Genomic DNA, 17,991 nt, shown 5'->3' with positions numbered 1-17,991 from the left:
ATTATTGTCTTTATAGGAATCTCTAGGTCAGTGGTTCTCAACCTATGGGTCCTCAGATATTTTGGCCTTCAACTCCCAGAAATCCTAACAGCTGGTAAACTGGCTAGGATTTCTGGAAGTTGTAGGCCAAAACACCTGGAGGCCCACAGGTTAAGAACCACTGCTCTAGGTTCACCATGTCCAACTTCTGCAGGTGGTTGGCCTTGGAGCCATGCTGAAAGACCTAGAGATTCCTGGAAATGTCTCTTAGGTTAGAAAAGCAACATTTTTTTATTTTTCCCCCCATTTACAGTGGTCTCTCTTCCTTAACCTCAGCAAATGTGGGGATGGCCTGCTGTACTGGAACACTGTCTCAGCTTTAGCACATTCTCCATATGAGGGCAATAAGGAAAGAAGAGCAGTACACAAGGTTTTGTAGGTTTGTTCTTAAGTTGACTTTGTAAGTGAGAACAGGTATATTTTTTCAATGTGGCTGGAGTTATATTGTTTAAAATGTACCTGCTCCAACATATCAACAAATTGAACTTAAGAACAAGTGTGCAGAACCTTGGGGAGTGCCTGTACACTCAGAATACAGTAGAAGCTTCAAAAATTGATGTGAAAAGAGAAATGATACCCAATTAAACTAATACTGAAATGAAAACTGTGGACAGGACATGGTGTTTATTTTGGGGGCTCATTTCTAGATAAGGTTGCATTTTATCCATTATTTCCTTACACACTTTTGCCACTGAACATAAGCATTTTCCCAGAAGAAAGACCCCTTTTAAAATTACACGTTCAGCAATCTCCCCATGGTATGAGACCCTGGAACTGTAAGTCACTTAACTGTGTACTAAAGATAAACTTTTCACAAAGGGTGCAGTGTTTGAAGCTGCACCTGGTATCTCAATTGCTTCATTTGATAACCAGAGCTAGAAAACCTATATTGGGAAGCTTTTAGATTCTGTTTCTGTATAAAGGGATTCAATTTTAACAGCTATTAGCTGAGAGTGATCCTCTGCCATAAAGGCATCATTGTTTACATAATGTAAAGGGAGATTGGCTCCTTAACTACAACCTTATCCATCTACTTGATAAGCTACAACATGTGTGCCATCATTAGTTGTACTGGCATCATGCTGTTTCTGTAACCATGGCTTTTATTAGTATTGTTCATATCACTGCAGTACTGTCCGTATTTGCTTGAAAGTAAATTCCAATGTGTTCTGTGACCATTATTTCCCAGTAAATACACATAGGATGTCATTCTTAGGAAGAATACCCGAATCGTAGGAAGGAGGTTGCACAAGATTGAAATAGAATGGTGCCTATCAATATAGGAAATCCTATTCACAAGTTGGTTGTCCGATTTCCTGTTAGCATTTTGTACACCTATGATCTTGTGCATGGGAAACTATACACCCTTTACTTTGTTTCAGAATAATCAAAACCAAATACACCAGTGCATTTTGAAATACTGGCATTTGTAGTTTGTTGTGGCACTAGGGAAGTATTAATAGCAAGCTAGTGTGAATATTAAAACTTGGATAGTAAGAGCAAAGTAGCCAGAGTTCAATCAGAGAAGTGGGGTCAATTAATTCTTTTCTTAGGCCTCTTTTCCCCCTCCCTTTTAGGGCTAAATACTGTAATAATTTTTAATTCAGAATGGGAGATGGTCCAAGGCACTGGGAACCCTTTCACATGACACAATTATATTGCTGAGATTCCACTTTAACTGCCATGGCAACATCCTTGAATTTACAGTTTATGGAAGGGTACTCAGCAATCTCAGAGAGATCCTTTAGTGTCACAACAAACTACAAATGCCAGTTTTCCATTGTATGTTCATGGCAATTAATGTGGAACCATAGTACTGGAGCCCCTGGTGGTGCAGTGGAGTAAACTGCTGACCTGCTGATCTTGCTTCTGAAAGGTTGGCGGTTCGAATCCGGGGAGCAGGGTGAGCTCTCACTGTTAGCCCCAGCTTCTGCCAACCTAGCAGTTCAAAAACATGCAAATGTGAGTAGATCAACAGGTACTGCTCCAGCGGAAAGGTAACAGCGCTCCATACAGTCATGCCGGTCACATGATCTTGGAGATATCTATGGACAGCGCCAGCTCTTCAGCTTAGAAATGGAGATGAGCACCAACCCCCAGAGTCTGACACGACTAGACTTAATGTCAGGGGAAAAGCTGACATTTCTAATACTTTATGACCCTTTATAGTACTGTTACTGTTTGTTGCAAAGGGAGCCAGGATCTAAAATAAGGGAAGCTCCAGATGTTGAATTTCAATTCCCACATGCTTTGTCTGTTGGACATGTTAGTTGGCACTTTGGGGAGTTGAAATCCAATAATGTATCACCCAAGAGTGAATGATTAAGCAGGCTGCTCCCTCCACCAATGTTACATTCAGATTGTAGCCTGGCAACCTCATTTTAAAGTGTAGGGGTGAAATGGGTTGGGGGAAACCCCACATCACTCAAGGCAATATATTGACCATTACAAATAAGCTATGTGTGTATGTTTCTCTTCTATCTCCAAAGAACGCTAGTTACTCTTGTAACATGCCAACAAAGAGGACAAGTTAGATAGCTCTGGGACCCCCCAGTGCCAACACCAGAGCTCTTCTGATGTTTCAATGGCATCAGTTATCTCCCTGTTTAATAGAAGTTGGGGGTAAAGCTGTGGGGTGAAGAGGTGTGGTAGTGGAGTTAACATTCCTGTTCACATATCTATTTTTCTCAGCTTACAGACTGATGGGGACCTTTGCCTTTTCCTCCCCCTTCCCCATCCCCTGCCTAGGTGATCTTTGCTTTGAATCAGACTCTTTTGCAGCAAGAGAACCTCCGAGCAGGCAGCCTGCAGATCCCTTATACAACAGAGGACCTGATCAAGCATTACAACTGTGGGGACCTCAACTCCATCATCTTCAATCATGACACTTCTCAAGTGAGTCTTGTCCCTTTACACTGTCAATCGCCCTCTCCTGTCAGCTAGTTAACCAGTCAGCATTCCAAACAGGCAGGATGTTTTAAAGGCATTGCCTTTTGTGCATTATATGAGCTTGAATGCTTTTCTGTTCGCTTTGCAGTCCACAATGCTATCACTGCCCTTTCATGAAAGGTTTCTTCTGATTTGCTAGATAGACCAGCAGGAAAAGTAGAGCAAGTAGGTGGAAAACCTTTGGCTCTCTGACCATTTTTGATTCAATCTCTTGAGAGTGCTCATCCATCTTAGTCAATGGTAATGGGAGTATGGAGGTGGTAGTCAAACATCTGAAGTGTCAACTGTTCTCTAGTCCCACAATACAATATGAAGATGTCACATATTTTGTAACATAGATTAAATAGGCACCTTTATGCATAACTTTATATTAATTTATTTCAGCGAAGGTGTCATACAACTCAGTTGGAGTTATCTCTAAGTAGACATACATTGGACTTCAGTTAGTTAATATACTTTGACCTGATACTGTCTTTTCTTTTGACCACCAATAACAAATAGTGCTTGAAAGGATATGGTAAAGCTAGGGAAAATATTCCATTTTGTACCTGCTAGCACAGTGGTTCTCAACCTATGGGTCCCCAGGTGTTTTGGCCTACAACTCCCCGAAATCCCAGCTAGTTTACCATCTGTTAGGATTTCTGGGAGTTAAAGGCCAAAACATCTGGGGACCCACATGTTGAGAACCACTGTGCTAGTGTAAGTCTTTTTTTAAGAATTGAGATGGTTTTCCCATTATTAGATTGTTGTCACCCTATCATCAACAGTCTTGCTCTGGTTTTGCAGACTCAGGATCATAGAGTCCATATAGTCTAGCAATATGTATTGTGGGATTCTACATTTCCTACTGCCTTCTGCCTTATCAAGCATTATTATCTTTTTAATGAATCAAGTCTTCTAATTATATATCAAAATATGACAGTCTCAGTTTAGTCATCTTGGCTTCTAGAAGGAGTTTAGACTTGATTTGCTCTAAGGCCCGTTTATCTGTCTTTTTGCCAGTTCATGATATCTGTAGAACTCTTCTCTACGAAATGCATCCCATTAATAAAACTATAAAATCTCCCACACTGTCATTCACAACATGGAGATGTCCAGATTACGCTAGTGTGACTCACTTTTGGAAATGATTTGGAAGCTTCACTAGTACAAGTGGCGTGAGTCAATATGAATGTTACATATGTGCTGGAATTTGTACAGTTTGCTTCCAAGCCTGTGGTGGATGTTGTTTTTTTAAATCTCTTAAAGCCTGTATGATAACTCTAAATACCTTAAGGGACATCTTTTCCACCCATTTCAACCTCAAGACCTTTAACAGTAATCAGTGAGTTCCTGTACCATGAGTCACTTTTCTTTTATAACTTTTGGAACTGTGATCGTTCTCCATAATCATCAGGCCTTCATTTTTACCTCTATTTTAAGTGCTGTTGAATACTTTCCTCTACTTGCCCATTCACACATTAATTTGCATTGCCCTCTAGCCTCTCTTTGGAAATATGTACAGCTTTTGTTATTCTCTTGAACCTTTAAGAATATATTTTATGGCTCCTGCTGAATTGCTTTACAGTTGTATTGCTTTAAAAAAACATAGTTAAGGATGAGTGTCCTATGATTGAATGCACTTCAGACATTCACAGTGATACAGGTCACTAGCCTAGTGATGTCTATGGCTGAATCTTTACTTTGGGACTTAATATGGTGTATATCAAAATATTTGTGAGGAACAGATTTGGGAAAGGATGAAAAGCTGACCTTTAGAGCAAGAAGCAATGATTTGAGTCTAGCCTCTGTTTCCTAACACAAGGCCAGAGGCACTCCAGGGAAACCTTACATTCATAGGCTGCATTGGGTATTGCTATATGTCACCTTTTAAAGCGGTCATCAGTTAGTCAACAACCAGTCACCAATTAGTTTTGAAGAAAACTAATGCCATAATACAGTGATGCTCTCTTATAGGTAAGTGTGCTACACAGCACAAGTTTTACCATGTCGGTTATATTTATCTGCCATTGGAGCTAGTAATGGTCTTCAGGTCAGGTGAGCAAGAACATCAGGAACATGTCTGTGGCTCAAGGAGAGAATTGGCAATATGGTAGTAGTATTTACCTCAAGGGAATGTGCTAGGGAATGGCATATCCCATATGGGCCTTTCCATCTCCTCAGGTCATCTAGGATTAAAGTGTTTCATATTTGTTTTCGTTTGGGTTTTTTGGAGTGGAGTATGGAAATGAAATAAGATCTGCAAAGTGAAGGTTAAGAAAGTAAATTAGCACTGTAGTCTTGCAGGCTCCCATGGCTGGAGTCACTGGGATGTTGTGTGGTTTCCAGGCTGCATGGACTTATTCTAGCAGCATTTTATCCCGATGTTTTGTCTGTATCTGTGGCTGGTATCTTCAGAGCATCTGTGGCTTCAGAGATTATCTGAATATGCCAACCACAGATGCTGGTAAAAAGTCAGGGGAAAATGCTGCTAGAACACAGCCATACAGCCTGGAAACCACACAGAACCCCAAACTAGGCACTGTTGGGACACTAGATACACCCTTCTCTATAGTGGTACCTGTATAACTAGACTAGATCTTGTTAGGACATCTACTTTAATTAAGGGGCTTCAAGAGTTACATGGCCTCCACTAAGCCTCATCTCTTTTTCTTCTTGGTCTTCTAAAATTTCTCACTATGTCTCTTCCTTCTTTAATTCCTTAGTTTCTTCTTTAGGGAAAAGAAATACTAGACCTAGAAGACTCCTGGTATTGTAGAAATGCAATTTCACAATTTAAGTTAAGAGCTGTTCATCAATATTTCACCAGAGCTTGGAAGAATTACTTTTTGAACTGTACACAAAATCATCTAGCCAATATGACCACTATGATGGTAGAGAGGAGGTTCTAAAATTCAAAAAAGTAGTTTTTCCAAACTCTGAATTTCCCTGCCCATTGCAAGTAGTGACCAAAGAACTGGGAAAAAGGCAAGAAAGTACTGAATTCAGTAATGTTATGTCATGTAATTGCTTTGCTATGCAGTTTTTATGAAGGCACTGGTTGGCAGCATCTATGTTTATTAAAAATTCTTTTGTTTCACTTCTTCCATAGGTTCCAAACTTCATTAATGCCACTCTGCCGCCACATGAACGCACCACTGCTATGGAGATTGACAGCTACTTCCGTCAGGAGCTTATCTACAAACGGAATGAGCGAATGGGCAAGAGGGTGAAAGATCTATTGGAGGAGTATCCTGACAAAAGTTTCTTCTTTGCATTTGGAGCTGGTGTGTATGTCCCATGTTTTTTTGTAAACTCTTAAATATCAAGTGCCAACATTAGTTTTGGTTCTGCTGATACTGTACAAACACAGAATTTTCATATATAGAAGCCTGTGTAAAGGGTGGGTAACTTATGGTCAGCTCTTCAGACTTTGTTGGATTTCATCTCCCATCATGTTGATTAAGGTTTCTGAGAGCTGAGGGACAACAATAACTATGACCTTAAAATTTGCCTGCATTGAAATATGACCTGCTTGCCCCAGGCTTTAGAAAAACCACATATGCGGATCCACTAAATACAGTACTGAGAGCAATTGTGTTGTTGGACAAAAATTAAAATACCTATATAGTAGTATTGCTTTTAGACTGTATAGAGTTATGTTAAGGCATCACTTAACTGTGAAACCAGGGATGTGGAAAGTGGGCCTTCAATAACTATCTAAAGCAAGTATGAACTGCCATTGAAACTGGATGTTGCAATCTCATAGTCATCATAATTCAGTGGCAAACTGCAACAGGAGTTTGTAGGAATATGGAACTTCGGTGTGTCTATGAACTTAAAGATTATCTCCTTCGACAAGTCCCACAACTCTCCTTTATTTCTGTATTATTTTCCCAACTCCCACAAACTTTGATGAATAAAGCTGGAGAGTTGAATATAATAAAACCACCTTGAGCTGCAGGAAAGTCAGTGAAGCAAAAGAAGGAGGGAGTGGGTTTTCTTAGGCAAGAAATACTCAGATGTGGTTTTGCCAGTTCCTTCCTCCAAAATGTAGCCTACAGCACCTTGCATTTGTTGGTGCCCCTTCATTCAAGTACTTTCCAGAGCTAACCCTGCTTAGTGCTAATTAGTGCTTCCAAGATCAAATCAGATCTGGTACTTTGAGGTTATGTAGGCCCTATAGTTCCAAATCCATGTGATCACAGGAGGAGTGATGCGCCTGGGGAATAAATCATAGCAGTAACTAAATACTGAAAAATACCTTAATCTGCTTTAAGAACAGATTCTGCAGCATACAAAGAATTAGTAATTCTTAGGCTTTTTATAGTCGTTTTGGTGAAAGAGTCTTAGGAATGTGTTCTAGGTTGCTCAGGGTTTCCCTGCTATTCCTCTAAAATAATTCCAAGAGAGTTGATGCATTTTTCTATCAGAGAAGAGGAGATGCCTCTTCTAAAGTGGCACCTTCTACTCGCTGATTAAAAAATTACTTTAGGGATAACCACTTTTTATAAAGACTGCTTCCTAATTGACAGCTTCTTTTTATTCAAGAGAAATGATTAATAAACTATGTAACTATGCTGTTATACGCGATAGACATAGTATACTCTTTGCCTTCTCGGCCTAATTCAGAAAAGGGAATCAAAGGAGCATTTTTTGTTTTGTTTTAAGAAGATTATGATTCCCTTTTTGCCTCAAAAATACAACTGTTCAATAATATAATCATATTGTAAACCTTTTAAAATTTATTTTAAAACTGTGAATGACAAAATGTTACAGAAAGTGAGCCACTAACAAAAGTAGAGAACTAATATATTTAAATGTATTTTGTGATAGAAAGTGTTACATAGGGTTTGCCCTCTTCGTGTTGTCTTTATTTGCAGCCAAATTTGGTAGTTGTGTTTGTTGTTGTTAATTGCCAGGAGGTCAACTTCAACTTATGGTGATCTTATGAACCAGAGACATCTAAGCTATTTTGTTATCAACAGCTCTGTTCAAATTTTATAAAATTAGGGTCATGGCTTCTTTGCTTGAGTCTATCCACCTGCAGTGCAGTCTTTCTCTTGTCCTACTGTCTTTTGCCTTACCAAGTATTGTTTTCTCTTCTACTGAATCTTGACTTGCCATAATACATTATTCTCAGTTTAATTATCTTGACTTCTACAGAGAACGTTGGCTTGATTTGTTTTGGGGTCCTTGTGGCCAGTAATAATATCCATAGAACTTTTCCCCAGCACCATATTTCTGATGGTTTTTTTTTTCTCTTCCTATCAGCTTTCTTCACTGTCCAGCTTTCACAGATGTACATAAAAACTGGAAATATAATGATATGAGCAATCCTGACTTCAGTATTTGAATGCTATATTTTAATAGTTGAGAATTTTGTCTAGTTTCTTCTTAGCTTGTCTTCCAAGACCTAGTTTTGGTGTGTGGGTAGGCGAGGCTCCCCTGCTCCCTGTTTTTGTTGCTCATAGCCACTGAGAATTGAGGCTTCTCTTTTAGGCTCATGCTTAATGACTATTTGATCACACCAAAATGGGGAAGAATGTTGAGAACTTGCACTCTCTCACACTCTATATATGTAAATATATATGCCAAAACTTTACTTTTCCATGGATGTTGAATTTAAAATAGGAACCATTCTATTGCTCTATTATTTTGGCTTATGATATGCTTTAGGCCCAGAAATCACTGCTTCATAGTTAACTTTTTCTTTGGAAAGAAGTCTGAATGCATCAAACGTATCATTTTCTATATAGTTGTCTAGCTGGTGTCTTGGCTTATAATTTGAATTGTAGCCTGACTCTTTTTCTGTCTAGAATAATTTTATAAAATGCACGGAGAGCTTTTACATAGTCATGTATTTTATTTTTCTTAGGTTTTTGCTGTTGCTTTGGATGTGTGTCTGATTGCTTTCCATTCCTTGAATGCTCTTCTCTTGTTGAGTTTCTATTATGGAAACAATTACCAAGTGCCAAGACGAATCAGCTCAACTATTTATTATGCCAGTATGTGGTTTAGTGACTGTCTTACATGCCCAGTCTTATAACTGCCAACTTGAAGCTGTCTCCCAAGCAAAGACTTTCCAGTTCCTCAATGCTAGCAGAATACCAGTGCAGTTACTCTTAATTTTAGTGAACTTTCTTAGGGGATCTACAAGATTAAAATTCCTTTTGGGTCAAAGCACAGTTACAAAGAATCTTAACTTTATTCCTCAGGTACCCATTCTTATATTTCTATGTTCTTTGCAAATGTAAAGAAGCACCTCCTCATGTAGGTATTTGCATACTGATTTATTCATTACCAAAATGTTGGTGTAATGTGTCACTAAAAAGAAGGGCAAAAGAGAATGCATTTATTGTACAATTTGCAATTACTGTTTGCAAATCGTATAACAAATGCACAAGAATACACAAGAAATGCAATTTTCTAGTTTCTTGTGCACTTTCAAATCAAGGCAAAAATGCCATGGGTTTTTCTTTGCAAGATTTGTTCTGAAGGGGTTATGACATTGCCTTCTTCTGAGTCTGAGAGAGTGCGATTACCCAGGGTCACCAGATTTTTTTCGTGGCCAATCAAGTATTCAAACCCTGGTCTCCCAGTGTCCTAGTCCAATATTCAATTCATGTATTTACAAATAATTCTTAATATTCAAAGATAAATTCATTGAATTTGTTTGTATTGTATAGGATACAATGACCTGTGCCGTGAAGTCTGGGCGCTTAATGTAAATGGGCATCATGGTCTCATATTTAATTTTTAACAAAATGTAGACTGGACAGCTCCTTCAACACAGGATGCCTTCAAATTTAAGACTCTCCTGTGTAGAATAGGATGCCTGACCATCACATGTGTCCTTGATTCCTCAGATTGGTAGATGAGGCCTTGCACTTCTTATCATATGTCAGATTATCAGGGTGTTGAGCAAGATATTCATAACTTTGGTACCTCTTCTTTCAGAATGTCTTTATTTTGGAAGGCTTCTTGTGAGGAAAGGTGGACTTGGGTGTTAGTTTAAAAAAAATTCCTTGAACAGTGAATGTTTTGTTTTGAACACTAAGGTTATGTTAGGATATATTGCTGAGTTACTGTATGCTGTTTTAAATATCAGAGAAAGGTAGAGAAGGTTTAATTTTTTTAGAAACTACATGTAAATTAGGCTTCGCACACCAAGGTTCCTCTGGACAAAGGTAGTCAATATACGCCTGTGGCCGATAGAAGGGGGAAAACTTGATAAGCAGCTAAGTACAATATAGTTCTGTGATTGTGTGTGAGTTTTTATATATTATTAGCAAAGCAGGAGAAGTACCTGTGTTTTTCAGAACCATGGAAGAAAGTTTAAAAAAATTAATCCTTCATCCATATCAACATATCAGGCCTGGTTATGGGATGGATACGGCTTTGTTTGCCTTAGTGGAGGACCTACACTGGAAACTACAGAGAGTGTGTCCTCGTTAGTTTTGCTGAATGTTTCAGTGGCTTTCAATACCACCTACCGTGTTGTCCTTCTGTGAGTGGGCTATTTTTTTTTCTTGGAGGTCCACACTCAGAAAGTGATGGCTAGGAAACTCCTGTTCAACGTCCTGGGCATGGGAAAGATTTACAGAGATTTCAGATTCACCATCATTAGAATGCTGCCTAGCTCTATCTCTCCTTTCCAACTCACTCCAGGGAAACTGTTTTAATACTAAACTTCTGTCCATTGTCAGCAATGGAGTAGATCATGGCAAACAAACTGAAACTTAATCCAGACCAGACAAGGATGCTTCTGGTCAGTCAAAAGTTAGGTCAGGGAATTTAACCTGAATTGGATGAGATTTGAAGCCTCAGGTTATAGTTTGGGCATAGTCCTGGAAATTCAGGTTTCAGTGTTGGCCAGGAATGAATTTGCACAATTAAAACTAGTGAACCCAGTTATTGTGGTCAGATCTGGAACATAACATATGCCTTGATTACATCTCATTTGGATTACTGTAGGGCACTCTATGTACAACTGCTTTTGGAAACTTCAGAAACGTTAGTAGTAACAAATCATTGCAGCTAGGTTGCCGACAGGGCTGATTATAGGAAATAACTTCACTGGCTGCCAGTCCATTCTTGGGGACAATTCAGAGTGATCATGCCAAATGTTACATAACTTGTGACCAGACTCTCAGGAAAACCATAACACCCATATCAAAAGTCGTTTTCCACCGTGTTTCAGTAAAGCAGACTAAATCATATTTTACCTACTTTGTTAAGAGTTCATGTTCATCTCATTTATTTTCTATGCATTTGTATAAAGGCATCCAAAATCATTACTAATTTCCTTCAGATGCTTCCTTGTTTTGTTTTCCCACTGATTCCCACTGGCCCAGTTTCTCCTGCATCATTGGCACAGTTGTTCCCAGTACTTGTTTTTCCTCATAGTCTGATAGTCATTTGCAGGCTATAATGCTCAGTGCTTCCCAAAGCAACCAGAAGTGATAGAAATGTCATTTACATTCACACCAAAATGCAGGGAAAATGTCGTTGTGGCCCCTACATGGTCACAAAATACTAAAAATGGCTCTCTGACAATTAGCATGCACCCATACTTGGTAGAAAATAACTTAGAAGACTACTTTTAATCAATTTCCCCCCTTAAATATGAATGCTGTAAAGCTCACTCATTGTTGCCTCAATATTCAAACAGGGCAGGATGTGCCAGCAACTGAACCGGGGATATTTTCTTTCCACCAGTGAAATATTTATAATTTAAATTGTTTTCTCAGTTATAAACATAATAAAATACAGTAGAGTCTCACTTATCCAAGCCTCGCTTATCCAAGCTTCTGGATTATCCAAGCCATTTTTGTAGTCAATGTTTTCAATATATCATGATATTTTGGTGCTAAATTCGTAAATACCGTAATTACAAAATAACATTACTGTGTATTGAACTACTTTTTCTGTCAAATTTGTTGTATAACATGGTGTTTTGATGCTTAATTTGTACAATCATAACCTAATTTGATGTTTAATAGGCTTTTTCTTAATCCCTCCTTATTATCCAAGATATTCGCTTATCCAAGCTTCTGCCGGCCCGTTTAGCTTAGATAAGTGAGACTCTACTGTAGATGTTTTATTGTGGTTGTAACACTTGGGACAGTTTCACTCCCTTTGCAGTGCAACTGTAACTATTTGGTTTCTTTTACAGTTTCAAGAATGTGTCCTCACTGTGTAACTTCTTCAAGAGTGCAAGATATATTGGGATGCTGATTGCTTAAAGTATCATTTTTGGCATGATGTCAGTCTCTAAAAGAAATTTAGTGATCAATATATTGTTGTTTCTGAAAGCACAGAGTATTCAGTTTCCTGGAAGAATGGCAGTAGGATAAGACAAAGCTCCGAAACATCCTGCTCATTACAGCCGTGACATTTCACCTCCTCTTGCTCTGGATTAAAGCCTGTGCCTTGTTTATTCTTTAGTAGATGATCTGGCAGAGTTGATACATGCAAGAAGGTCTTGCTTCTCCACTCTTTTGAGTTTGAACACAGAAGAATAGAGATCGATGGCTGCCTACCCCCTGCCAGAGTAAATTGACCTCTCAAAAGCATCAGTTCACCTAGTTGGTATGGGGATAATGAAGAGAGTTGAGTACTAAAAGGGGAAGCTTTTTTTTTCTCTTTGGGGGCATTCAAGTGTGCTAGTCCAAAATAGGAAACAGGTGAAAAAGGCCCTCCCCCTCTCTCCCTAACATGCTTCTATTGGCAGAATCTCATACTTTGGGAGGGCGAATCCCGCTCACATGTAGATTTTTATAGCTTTTTTAAAGCAGGTGGGGGGTGTTTTTAAATGGATGGGTAATTCTCTTACAGAAAAGTAGTTTGCTGTTGAAGTACCCAGGCATTGCAGAAGATAATCAAAGTAATAACTCATCACATTTTTACAAGGTTTGGAGAAAATGCCAAACACTTGGTAATACAAAATAGAAGGCTCTTGTCGAAGCTTAATGATAATTATTTGATTCTGGGGGTGTGGGATGCGTTACAATAAAAGGGTGTAGTGCACGGGCTGTATAGATTGCCAAGCACTGATGCATTGTTGAGAGAAAACAATGCAAGTCTCATTAAATGCACTTTAAGAAATGGTGAGATGGGGGTAGGGGGAGGATTTGCACGCGTGTGCTTTTTGTGTGTGTGCCTGGTTATTTTCTATTGCTTTGTTTGTCTTGCTCCCACATTTTCCCACAATTATTGCCAATGTTCCTCTTTGATCTTGTGGCCTGATCAGTTACTCCCTGATATTTGTTGAGCACTCCTATTTGAATAATTCCCCTCTGAAAGGAAGAGTGTCATTGGAGTGTAAAGAGTGTTGTGTGCAGGATAATCCTGTATGTCTTTAGTGAGTGCTGAGTCACACTGCATGCAATGAAGTTTACTTCCACATAAGTGTGTATAAGTTTGTAGCCTTAATGATCCCATCATAGATTGCTTGACAACTTAAATGCAGGGTAAGTAACAGGGCTTCCACTAAACTGTAATAACCGCAGGTCCTGTTTTCTTTTTGGTAAAATATAATAGAAATGTGGAATGTACCACAATTACATCATCAGTTTCCTTGGTCTATATATCTTGGTGCCACTTGAAGAAGAGGAGGGGGTGTACAAGCAAGCAAGAAATCTCATACAAGGAGGTACTAAATACTTCTTTAGGAGACAATACTTAAGCAGATGGAACCTACTCTTTCTGATTTCTGAAACCTGTGTCAAATCCAGCCTAGGATTTCTGAAGTGAAATGAGGTTCCAGCTAAGGGCAAATGTCCCCCTCTCTCAGTGGCTGATACTCAACCAAAAGTATTTTTCAACACAAACATGAAAGAAGAAAAAAGGCAAAAATCAGTACTGTGTCTATTATTGTGATTTGTATTAATTTGGCATTATCTATTTGACAAGTTCAGCTTGGGAAGTTTTAAAAGTTGTACAGTTGTTTTAATTCCTACCTGATGCCCAGAGGAAGGCAAAAAATCTCCAGGATCTCTGGCCATCTGCCCTGGAGGAAAATTCCTTCCTGACTCCAAAAGTGGCAGTCAGTGCTACTCCAGGCATGTCAGCAACAACCACAGACCTCTACCCCTTTGATTCTTGCTCAGGTGACTAACACCCTCCCTCTTGCCTAAAGGCTCAAAGAAGAAGCCCTAATACCCATTTGTGCCATATTAGTTTGCTTCCCCTCTCCCCTCCACAAGAAAATCTGACCCAGATCCTCAGATGATTCTTTTTTGAAGGCACCAGACCATGACCAGGTCCACCAGTCTGGGATGATGACTTTTCTTTCTTCTGGTCAGTATCATCTTTCCTATTTTTCATGTTCAGTCTTCTCTGGCAATAAACTTTCCCAACATCATTCTGATACCCACTGCAAGATACCTAGCCTGTGAGGGATCTGCAAATCACCATCAACCTTTTCTTGCCCAGCTCCCACAAAATGGGATATCAATGTATTTTCAACCTTTCCACCACTTAAGGAAACTTGTGAGATCAAGAGCTTCCATTGGCCTTACTGGCGAATCTTAATCAGAGGAAACCTACTGAATGTAAACCCTGTTAAAGCAATGGAACTGTTCTGGTTGGGGCTCACAATATGATTGAGATCATTGTCATCAAATCCGCCAAAAAGAACAAACCCATAACCCCTAAAGCCTGGAGAATTATCTCTAATTGACCTTCAGTTGACTAGTGGGATCAAACGATCTCTGTACAATCTTGGTGGTCTTATCAATCTGTGGGTAGAACAACAGAAAAAAAACTTTTGGAATACTCTTTTGGAATACTCCTCTGAGTCTCCCACACCTGAGAGCCAGTTTCCATAGGCCTTAAACTTTTGGACTTGCCATTAACCACATTGGACATCGGTTGCTTAAGCATGCTTGCTGAGTGCCATGGTACCATTGCTGCCCAGAAGTTTGGGTTTTCCTTTGCTGCTACCATGCCTGAATGTTTCTTACCCTTTCGATGGAAAAGATTAGTTTTGTACCTGTTCTATGGAGATATGACACTTTCATCTGCTATACTTTTGTGGAAGAGGCCTTGCTTCCTAGAAAGTGCTGGTCCACTCCAAATCCATCATGACTGGTGGCAAAAACCACGTGACTGTTCAGCCAAGATGTTTTGATATACCAAACCAATTCTGCAAGATGAAAACAGGAAACAGAATTGTTCATTGTCAAAGAAATGTCTTCTACTAATTTGAGAAGATTGGGGGTTTAAAAGATCATTTATATTCATCTCTTCCAAATAATACCTGCTCTCTTTTCCATGTGCATGCTGAACTGAACTGGAACTAATTTCAAATGTAGTCTCTTCAAGGATATGCCAAAGCTCTGTTCACATTTTTTCCATTCCACATCAGATGTTTCACCAAACCGGACATTTCTCCTGCTGATGATCTTGATATAGGATTTCCATCAGTCAAAATGCCATCAATAATTTCCCCAATCTTCTAGATTATCTGGATTAGTTCATAGCCTTTGAGACACATCTATGGCTTTGATTCTCAAGTTTCCATTCTTAGCCTTCTTATTGAGTCTTTTTCTCATTCCTTCTTGCAAATTATTATTATTATTTATTTACTTTTCTCCTGCTTTTTCTCTCACGAATGGGGCTCAAAAGCAGCGTACAAAAAGAACTACATAATACAAAAACTCTCATTCCACAACTGTACACATGGACAATAAATAACCTGGGGTGGGACTGAGGAATACTCACCACCCTAAAAATGCCCCACCAAGCTATACCAGCATATGAGAATGTGCCGAGTTCGGTATAAATCACATCAGGACTTTTTCCTTGTGTATTGCTAGTTATCTCATAATATGAAACTTTTTCTAAAAAGAATTGACTTAAAATCAGAATTGCTTATATTATAATGATCTTTCGTATTTGGAACATGGTAATCTGGAGCTGAAATCATGAAGGAGAGGATTTTTATGGAAAGCGCAGATCTCAAATTCTTTGTTTACTCACAATTTTAAAGGGATATAAATAAGCTAAGGCAGATCTGATCAAAAAGGGACAGAGAAAATGAATTTTATGTAGATTTGTGTAAAGATGATGACATGTAATTTAAAAAGTCTTTTGAAATTAGAGACAGTTGATAGTGCTGGAATAGAAATGGGTGAGGTTGCAAATGGATTCTAGAAATTTTAAATCTTTTGCTTCACCTTATATCATGGGATGCAGTGCTCAGATATTCCCAGGTATTTTCAATATGACCAACTTGTCCAAGTGGTTGAGAAGACTCAATGTGAATAGCTGTTGACCTGATTAAACTACGCCGCCCTGAGTCACTCTGGGTGAGAAGGGCGGGATAGAAATATTTGAAATAAATAAATAAATAAACTAGGAGGAAACTGACTGGGTCCTAAAGTGATATAGGGAATATTTACCTGGAGCACTGAGTTCATCCATACACCTATGGCCTCTGGGATCAAGGAATACTCACATTTGGGGCATCAGGTTCCCTTCCTGAGATGCCTTGACTTGAACGTTGTCTTAGGAACATCTTCACATTCGAATACCATTGATGCAAAGGAAAGGAATCGAAGCCATCTTATGTTTGTAATCTATAGAGACTAGAAGGGAAGGGGAAAGAGCTTTCTTAAAATTCATACCTCAAGTCTTACCTTTGCTAAAAATAATTTCTGTGATAACCCATCCTCTTTGGCAAAATAATAATAATAATAATAATAATAATAATAATAATAATAATAATAATAATACACTTTATTTATATTCCGCCCTTCTCCCCTAGGGGACTCAGAACGGATTACACTATTTACATACATAGGCAAACATTCAATGCCTTTACAATCACATGAGGCACACAAACAAGGGCAAGGTTTCTCCTTTCATTTCCAGCTTCTGGAAGCAGGAAAATTCTGATATTCCTAGTTGTATTCAGTATCAGTTGTGCAATCCTGTGAAATTCATCCAGATGTGCATCCGTTTCATGCCCAGTTGTTGGAAATCACAGAAAGTGAAATGAAGGAGGCTTTGATTCAAACAATGCCTAAGTAATGTCTTCACATTTTGCATCACAGCATAGATCAAAGATGCCTGCTGCAACAGAAATACAAATATAAACTTCACCTGACATTTACAGTTTACAAAAACAGAAAGGGAAATGGAATTAAATGGAAAGAGAGAAGAGTTTGAATACCTTTGTGAGTTTGATTCAGGTGAGTCCCAGATGCCCATTTCTTCTGCTGGTTGTCTCATTGAAGTATTTTCAACATGAGAAATGCAATACCACCTGTAGCTCCTATTCCTCCAGGCAAAGGTCCAGGGCTTTTGTGTTCTTCTGAGATGTGTCAGCAGTGTTTAAACACTGTGTTCAGGAAACTAATTCCAGCAAATCCCTTACCTGGTGGTTGCAAATCATACCTGTGAATCTTCTTTTACATGCACAGGCTCTAGGATGCTGTGCAGTCAAGAAACTCATTCTGGAAATCTCTTAACTGGTGGTTGCAAATCATTCCTGTGAATTTGGTGCACAGACTCTTAGTTGATGCCCTTATCTGGTGATGGTATATAATTCATACAGATACCTTGCCTGGTGATTAGAAATAACTCCTACAAATCTTCTGCTTTATTCACAGTCTCTTGGATGTTAAGTTCTGTAGCATTACTTTCATTTTACTATGGTCTTCTTGGTTGATATATGCTCCCTAATGCAAACCCTTCTCGTTATCTCCAATAATAAATTCCTTAGAAAAACTTAATATGCCGTATTTGTAATCAGCAGAAAAAAATAGCTGTATTGCAGACCCTTGTGACGTGTCTTCTACTGCCTCATTCAGGCCCTGGCTACATAAACAAAATACATCATACTCATACTGGCTACTATCCTGCCATACAACATTTGTGATTATTCACATTCCAACTGGTTCTTTGGTCTTTAAACCATTTTAAAAAAGAATGGCCCTTTATGTATTCTGGCCCAAGAAAAATGCAGGGAACAAAACCAACCTTTCTGCATGGCATTCATAGACATTACAAAGG

The 17,991-nt window shown here is 38.8% G+C and overlaps 1 protein-coding gene across 4 annotated transcripts in view; it reads left to right on the top strand.

The window, feature by feature from the left end:
• Positions 1-17,991, top strand: part of trabd2a (TraB domain containing 2A) — a 143,779-nt gene that overhangs the window by 114,740 nt on the left and 11,048 nt on the right. For 3 of the 4 annotated variants that reach the window (XM_062971537.1, XM_008118689.3, XM_008118691.3), the window contains exons 3-4: positions 2,788-2,934; positions 6,080-6,254. In XM_062971537.1, coding sequence (XP_062827607.1) covers positions 2,788-2,934; positions 6,080-6,254 — 322 coding nt within the window. The remainder of the gene's footprint in view (positions 1-2,787; positions 2,935-6,079; positions 6,255-17,991) is intronic. The other variant, XM_008118690.3, reaches the window with a different exon arrangement.

Source organism: Anolis carolinensis, chromosome 2, assembly GCF_035594765.1.
Source record: "Anolis carolinensis isolate JA03-04 chromosome 2, rAnoCar3.1.pri, whole genome shotgun sequence".
Taxonomy (NCBI): Eukaryota; Metazoa; Chordata; class Lepidosauria; order Squamata; family Dactyloidae; genus Anolis; species Anolis carolinensis.
Note: the sequence above shows the minus strand (reverse complement) of the source record. Positions and strands in the feature narration are given on the sequence as shown.